This window comes from Macrotis lagotis, chromosome 1, assembly GCF_037893015.1.
Source record: "Macrotis lagotis isolate mMagLag1 chromosome 1, bilby.v1.9.chrom.fasta, whole genome shotgun sequence".
Classification (NCBI taxonomy): domain Eukaryota; kingdom Metazoa; phylum Chordata; class Mammalia; order Peramelemorphia; family Peramelidae; genus Macrotis; species Macrotis lagotis.
The window spans coordinates 443,949,418-443,957,716 of NC_133658.1; the positions used below are offsets into that span (position 1 = coordinate 443,949,418).

The 8,299-nt window shown below is 39.1% G+C and overlaps 1 protein-coding gene across 1 annotated transcript; it reads right to left on the reverse strand.

Moving 5' to 3' along the window:
• Positions 1 to 1,551: 1,551 nt before the first annotated feature.
• On the reverse strand, positions 1,552 to 7,963 carry NFKBIA (NFKB inhibitor alpha). Its single transcript, XM_074213378.1, has 6 exons — positions 7,632 to 7,963; positions 7,001 to 7,109; positions 6,414 to 6,624; positions 5,954 to 6,042; positions 5,492 to 5,752; positions 1,552 to 4,916 (listed from the first exon to the last, which is right to left on the reverse strand). The coding sequence occupies exons 1-6, from the start codon at positions 7,877 to 7,879 to the stop codon at positions 4,869 to 4,871; spliced, it is 966 nt and encodes a 321-aa protein (XP_074069479.1). The 5' UTR covers positions 7,880 to 7,963; the 3' UTR covers positions 1,552 to 4,868.
• Positions 7,964 to 8,299: the final 336 nt, after the last annotated feature.

Below are 8,299 nucleotides of genomic sequence, written 5' to 3' on the forward strand. Positions count from 1 at the left end.
ACAATTTGCAAAGTGCTTTATATATATGATTTAATTTGATCCACACAACTCTTTGAAGTAGATATTATTATTTGTTTCACATTGAGAAAATTGAGACTGACATGAGATGGAAGGAGTTAGAAAAACACATGGAGACCTGATATTGATGTCCAAAAGATTGGGTTCATTCAGTTCCCCCTTACAAAGATATGTGATCATAGGCAAAGTCATTCAACCAGGGTGGTTATACCAGAGCAACTTTTTAAAGTTATAGACATTATTAGACATACTATTGATCTGTATCAATAGTAAGATCTTCTATGAGCCCCAATTTGTAACAACTGAGCAGAGTTACAAGTCAATAACCATGGAACTCTAGATTTTCTACATGATCTGAGATGCCATGCCTCCTTTTTTCCAAGGCCTCACTTTTACATTGTTTAATACCAAGAGGATAATTCAGATTATGATGAAGTTAAATACAGGATCTCATTGGTTGACAGACCTTCCTGTTAAAAGCTGGGCATAACTGGTAGTCATTGAATGGACAAGGCAAATGTCATCCACTAACTACTCATTTCCAATTCCCATGTTGGGCAATAAAGATGATGAAAGGTGGAGGGATAAGAAGAATAGCTGGGGGATTTTTCTACATCATTAGATCATCTCTGCCAAGCTGGGCTTGGTCACTTACTCATTGGGGAAAAGGGTGGAAGTCCTCTAAGTTGGTTTCCTGTGATTAAACACATGAACTTAGATCACGTAGTTTAGAGTGTGAGGACCTAAAATAATAAAGAATCTGTATAACCCTATCTAATTATCTCTAAATATAATATATACAAATATGTATTAATAAATGTATATTAGTAAGCAAGTATAAAAAAAAATCATTGCCCCTAGTATGGATCTATTTTATACATGTATTACCTACATTAGATTGCTTTCTGTCAGGGGGAGGAAAGAGAGAAGAAAGAAAATGTAAAACTTTAAAACCTAGCAAAAAAAAAGTGATTGTTGATAACTACCATTGCATGTAGTTGGAAATATAAAATGTTTTAAAATTATATAACCTCTACCCCTACAGAATCACACTACACTCAATAATACTGATTAGGGAATTAAATTAATCATGTGTCAAATTCCAACAATTAGAATGCAAAGATAATCTGGATATTAACTTTACTAAAAGTTCATCATCCTCCTATATAGTCTTCTAGATATAGAATAAACTGATTCAAATTTATCAAAAAAGAACAAATAACTAAATGGTCAAAGGAGAAGAACCAGCATTTTTCAAAGGAAGAAACAAGAAAAAATGCTTTAAATTAGAAAGTATAGAGAAATGTTGATTATTCAGATCATACCCCACAGAATGACACAAGATGACAAAATGCAAATAATACAGTATGAATACAGTGTTGGTGGAACTGGAAATAGTCTAAGTATTCTGGAAAGCAATTTGGAATTAAATTCAAAACATTAAACTATGTATTAGATTAATTTATACAATTACAGCACTATAAAAGCAGAATTTTGAAAGACTCATGTAATTTTGATAAATGCAATGACAATCAGAATTCTAAGAGAAAAATGAGGCATGCTGCTCATCAGATTTCATGGACTCAAATTGCAAAATGAGCCATATATATTTTTGGATATTTTTCCCCCAACACAGAATTTACTTTTATTTTATTTTATTTTTTTTAGGTTTTTGCAAGGCAAATGGGGTTAAGTGGCTTGCCCAAGGCCACACAGCTAGATAATTATTAAGTGTCTTGAGACCGGATTTGAACCCAGGTACTCCTGACTCCAAGGGCGGTGCTTTATCCACTACGCCACCTAGCTGCCCCTAGAATTTACTTGTTAAAGCCTATTTGTTTAAAAAAATTTTTTTGCAGTGTGGTGGAAAGCAGTGAGTCAGGAAGACCTAAACACACAAATGAGTGTGTAAATATGTATTTTTTTATTTTTTAAATTTAAGGCAATAGGGTTAAGTGACTTAACCAAGGTCACACAGCTAGGTAATTATTAAGTGTCTGAGGCTGGATTAAATGTTTTTTTTAATCCAAAGGACAGAAAGAATCACAAAATATGACAACTTTTAAGTTTAAAAATTACATGTTGAATTTAATATATACTCACAATCTATGTAATAGATCAATGGTTTCATGTACAATCTTTTTTGTTTTGTTTTTACTATGTATATGGAAGTTTTCATTTTAGCTTGAGTTTATTAATATAAGAAGAAAAAATGTAAATACAAAAAATATTCATGGGTCCAACCATGCCCTCTTTTCCTCATGCTCACTCCCACACATAAACATATTCAAATATAATATATATATATATATATACACACACACATATATACACATATGCATACAAAGTTCATTTTATAAGTAAATAGGTATTTTGAGTTTTTCCACACAATTTCTAGCATAGGAATATTATATATTTAATTTTTGACTATTTGCTCATTTAAAAAAATCTTTCAACCTCTTTAGCTCCTTTCATCATCTGTACAATGGATTCTTTGCTTTTAACAAGGCAATGGGGTTAGGTGACTTGGTCAAGGTCACATAGCTAGGTAATTATTAAGTGTCTGAGACAGGATTTGAACTCAGGTCCTCCTGACTCTCGGGCCAGTGCTCTACCTATTGTGCCACTTAGCTGTCCCTACAGTGGATTAATTCGATAGGCATTTATTAACTGCTTGCTATGTTTAAAGCTTTGTGATTATGAATTCTAGCAGATTTCTAAATTCCCTTGTGATCTTAAATACTTCATGAAAGTTTTTTTTTTTACTTTTCTAAGGTACTGGGGTTAAGTGACTTGCCTATTCATGAAAGATTTTAAAGATAATCTTATAAAGTGTTTTCCTCCTTCCTTTTCAGAAACAAAATATATATATAGTCCTAAAACTGATGGTAATCCAGAAAAATCAGTGTATAGATTTTTATCCTATAAGCAACAAATTTAAAGTTGATGGAAAAACCATTTCCAATTTTAAATCAATTTCTAAGTTTCTATTATCACTTCCTATTCATTCTTTTTCCTTTTTTTTTTTTTTTTAGGTTTTTGCAAGGCAATGGGGTTAAGTGGCTTGCCCAAGGCCACACAGCTAAGTAATTAACTATCTGAGGCCAGATTTGAGCTCAGGTACTCCTGACTCCAGGGCAGGTGCTCTATCCACTGCACCACCTAGCTGCCCCTTTTTCATTTTTTTTTTTTAAGTAACTGAAATATTTTTTTAAATGTGATTTAATAGATGGTATTCCCAGTGAGGGCTTTTTCTATCTTCTATCTAGATAGATAGAGATAACTGAAGACACTGAGTCTGCAATTTGCCTAGCATACCAGAACTCATCTGTGAGATTAGGTCTCCTTGACTACAAGGTCTTAAATTGTCTATTCACTACAGTATTTGGCTGTGTGTGTGTGTGTGTGTAACCATCTATCTATATAGATATGGATACACAAAGTTCATTTTACAAGAAAATAGGTATTTTGAATAGTTTTTCATACAATTTCTCATGGAGTAAATTCCCTGCTAATATTCAAACAGGCATTTAAGTTGTAAGCACAAAAACCTTTCCCTTTTAATTTCCTCTATTAAGGTTTATATTTGGATTTCTTGTTATTTACTGAATTAAAATTTCCTGCAACTAATTTTGAAGCTTTCCCAAAAGTGGATATGAACTATCATTCTTCAAATTTCTTCCATGGTAATGATCAAATTTACAGGATATTAAGAGGAATGATGCTGTCAAGATGTACTCAATGTTTTGGGTTTATTCAGCTTAATTGCTTTTTTTTTGTTGCAAGGAAATTATATTACAGATTTAGATCTAAAAATCTTTAAATTCATAGTTTGAGACCTTAGAAATCTTCTGGATCAACTCCCTCATTTTACACTTGAAAAATATGAGGCTGAGTTTAAATGACCTGCCCCCAAGTCATACAAGTAGTAGAGTTGGGATTCAAAGCCAGGTCCTCAGATACAAGTCTGTATTTTCCATTACACTGTAGTAGTAGGTGGGTGATAATGATTTTTGCTAGTGATAGCAATGATCAAAAAAAGGAAACGCATCAAACCTCATTAAGTATAGGACATTGTTTGTCTTTCTCATATTGACTACCTGCATGCCTGCTACCACTTCATCTCAATCACTGGCCAAAGGAGATTTGTGTGCTGTGCTTCTCAGGAATAACAAATGGAACTAGGGCATCCTGATGGTTGTAATTCACTGTTACTCTTCCCTATTCTGGAATATATCTACTTTCCCTTGACTCTGGAATTAATTTGAGTATGATGTGAATCCTCTATCATCTATAAAGAGAATAGAGAAAACACCAACAGGATGATCTTGCACATAGAAATCTGTTTAATAAATATACATCTTATAAGTACCAAAACATTACCAACAAAATAAACATAATATACATTATTTACAAGAGTGTGCTGCATAATCATCACCAATAAGGTGATAGGATCAGAAGTCAATTCTTTAACAGAGTTCGGTTCATCTGACTATTTAATAATCACAGAAAGCAGCTATGGTCAGCCATAAGAATCCATGGTTAGCAAGTTGGTAAAATACTGGATAATGAAGATGTTATTCTTTTGGACAAACATTTAGAAGAACTCTCCAAAAATCTCACATGCCTCTTAGTAAATTTTTTTTGAATTTCAAATCTTCTTCCCTGTTTCATGCCAAGGATTCACCACAAGGACAGGATGCTTACCTTCCATTACAACAATGTGTTTCAGGCCAACCTATGTTATATGTGCATTTTTTTTGTCTTTAGAAATTTTTTTAGAAAAATAAAAAATCTTTTTGTACAAATTATACAGAGTAAAGCTTCAGGTGCTTTCAGTTATGTCCAGTTCATAATGCTAGACGTTGGCCTCCAATCACACAATCATCATAGAGCAACTAAAAGGAGAAAAAAAAAGACTAGTTAATTCTAGAGTTTAAAAAGAAAAGAGTTCAATAATTCTTGGGCTTCTATCTCCATTATACAATTGTTTTTTAAAAAGGTAAAAATTGTTTTTTTCAAAGGGGCATATTAAACCAAGAGATAGTTATGACTACCTTAGGACAAGGGTGAGTCTCTTGACATTTTTATAGGTAGAAGATATTTAAGATTTGATTTAACATTTATTTTGTGACCTTTTGATAGAGTTAATAAATCTAAATTATTTTCTGCTATTTTACTCTCAAGGGTCATGAGTGCTACTATGCTCTATGGGAACAAGGAAGAAATAGAACTGACAACCTGTAAGAGCTCTCCAAGGTTCAGTCTCCTCTTTCTGTAGCAGAAGAAACTAAGGCCCAGAAAGGGCCTTGACTTGACAAAGATCAGACAAATAATATGAATTTGCCAGAGAATCTAGATCTTTTAATTCCAAAGGGGGTGATCTTCTTAATGTGCCACACTTGTCCTAGTTCTAATCCCCCCCACACAGGGTGTTGTGTAAGAGGTCAATAAATGTTGCAATAGTACGTACTTCATCCTCTGTGAATTCTGACTCTGTGTCATAACTCTCTTCATCTTCACTCTCTGGAAGCATTTGGAGGTTTTCCATAGTCAACTGCCCCAACTGCTTCTGAATAATAGTGTTCTCTCTGCCCCAAGTGAGTTGATATGGAGAGTAACCTTGATAGGTAACTTTGTTCACATCAGCTCCACATCTCAAAAGGAGTGATACCAGTTCAGGATTCTGCAGATCTACAGCTAGATGGAGGGCAGTTCGGCCATTACAGGGCTCCTATAATCCAAATAAATTAAGATGCTTAACATATATACATATATATATATACATACACACACACATATGTGTGTGTGTGCGCGTGTGAAATAAATCTACATCTGGGGGGGAAGGGGGAGAGGGTTGGCCACAAGTAAAACAGGGAACAATAGACTCTTTTGCATTCTTGCCACACAACCATTTAAAGAGTATCATAATCACCTGAGCATTGACATCAGCTCCCAAGGACACCAAATGTTCTACTATTGCTAAGTAACCATGAATGGAAGCCAAATGGAGGCATGTATGACCTGCAAGAAATAACAAAGGAAAATATATGTCATCATTCATGTTAATCCTAATATTTCCTGCAACTTCCAGAAAAGGGACTTTTCAAAAATCATTTCCTTAAAAGAGTCAAGCCATGTGTTCTAAATTTCTAGAATCCAGATCTCTAGTCTTTCCTCTCAACAGATAAAACTTCCTGAATTAAACTGATAAGCAAGTCACAAATGACTCTTTAAAAAAAGTGTCTCAAATTTTTAGACACTAGGCAAATTCTTTCTGAACCTTGGAGCAATTCAGATTCTGTATTATGCTGGTTAAAGTCAGTCAACTCTAATGTGTTAAGGTCCTCATTACCATCTGAAGAGTGGAAGAATGGCTGGAGATGTAGTCATACCATTGTAGTTTGTGGCTTGTAGCACTGAAAGGAGGTCCTGGGTTTGGCAATATTGGGTAAGCACTCCTACACCAGTCAGACAGCCTTGCTCACAAGCAAGATGCAGAGGTGTATTCCCTTGAAAGTCCCTGAGTTCTGGGTTACAGCCAGCTTTCAGGAGTGTCTCAGCAATCTTTGGCTGTTTGGTTATCACTGCCAAGTGAAGAGGAGTCTACAAATCAAAGAAAGAAAAGAAAACAAGTATTACTCAAAAATAATCTGCCTTATGAAGATCAAAGCCATGTTTCTCCTATTTTAATGATCATTTTGGGGGATTCAGGGGACCAGGGTTCAAACCTTGGGTTTACCACATACTTTGCTTCCTGGGTAATTTTTTGGTTAGGTTATTTTTAAGTCACTTTAATCTCATTGAACTCTTCTTAATCTCCTTTATCTATATAATAAAGATTGTCCTTTCTATGGTCCTTTCTCTGTGTAAATTCTACCCCCCCCAAGAGGCAAATGATGAATGAGTAATTTTAAATGAGAAATTATGCCATTAAACCAACCCATTTGTGGGATGAAATTGGGTTGTGAAAGGAACTCACCTGTTGCAGATTATTCTGAGAGTTGAGAAAAACCAAGTCCCCCGTCACTCGTCGGATGACTTCCAAAGCCAAGGTCTTCTCCTCGTGAATAATGGCCAGGTGGAGAAAACTGGAGAAGCGACATAAAAAAAACCACACAAAAAGCCAGCCCGTGAGTGATGAGCAGCAGGGCTGTGAGAAGGTGCAGGGGAGGGAGGGAGGAAGGAAGGGGCGAGCGGGTTGCGCAAAGCTGGGCTTTCTGCAGGCTGGCGGCCGGTGCTTTCCGCGGTTGTTATGAGATGAGTGTTCCTGGCACTCCCCCAGGGACTTTCCGGGCTCCTCCGCCCCTCCCCGGCTGGCGCCGGCCGGCCCCGCCCTGGAACACCCAGGACTTCCCCCTCCCGGCGGCGCCCCCCACTCACTTCCCCTAGCTCGGGGCCGGGCCGGGGCCGGGGCCGGGCCGGGGCCGGCCTTCCTCCTTCAGCGCGGAGAGGAACGCGGCCGGGGAATGCAAGCTGCACTCGTCGCCTCCCGGGGGGCCGGGGGCAAGGGGGTCCCCGAGCCCCTTCGGGGCTTCCTGGCATTTCCCGCAGCCACGCGCTCCCCTCCCCCGCCCGCCTCTAAGAGCCTCCGAGCTCAGCGCCGCACTTACGTGTCTCCGTCCTCCGTGACCTGCTGCTTCCAGGGCTCGTGGGGCGGCTCGGGTGGAGCCTCCTGCGGCTGGATCCGGATCTCCTTCAGCTCCTTCACCATCAGCTCGTAGTCCTCGTCCTTCATGGAGTCCAGGCCGCTGTCATGGCGATCGTCCAAAAGCCTCTCCTTCTTGAGCGGGTCCCGGGGGCCCTCCATGCCCTGCTCCTGGGAGGGCTCCTCCTGCGGCTGCCTCAGGGCGTGAAACATGGCGCGGTCCAGAAGCCAGCAGGACCGTCTCTCCGCCGGGCTCCAAGGGCGGCTGGGCGGCGCGGGCGCGGGCGCGGGCGGCTCTCGTCGGGCGCGGGGAACAGGCGGACTGCGGCGGCGGCGCCGGGCGCGGCGGCCTATATGCTCCGGCCGGGGATTTCTCGGGGGCGGGGCCAGGCCCAGGGAATTTCCGAGCCAGTCAGAGCAAAAAGAGAAAACTAGTCTGGTCCTGCTTAGAAGGGGGAAAAAGCCTAAAGGCCTTGCGAGGGCTCAACAGAGAAACTCCCTGTGATGAGGTCCTGGGGTCATTCACTGGGAACTTCTTGATGAATGCTTAACATGGTGGAAAGTCCTCCCTGCAGGTCCCCTCCTTTTCCCCCAGGTATTTCCCTGCAGCCCAGACTCACTCTAATTCTGCTA

What these genes read in the sequence shown, in the direction of transcription:
- NFKBIA (XM_074213378.1), bottom strand. Translation starts at nt 7,879, where the DNA reads ATGTTTCACGCCCTGAGGCAGCCGCAGGAGGAGCCCTCCCAGGAGCAG. An exon ending in GAGCTGATGTCAATGCTCAG is followed by an intron (nt 5,753 to 5,953) that starts GTGATTATGATA and finishes TTTGGATTATAG; the next exon opens with GAGCCCTGTAATGGCCGAAC. An exon ending in CAGAATTCACAGAGGATGAA is followed by an intron (nt 4,917 to 5,491) that starts GTACGTACTATT and finishes TTCTCCTTTTAG; the next exon opens with TTGCTCTATGATGATTGTGT.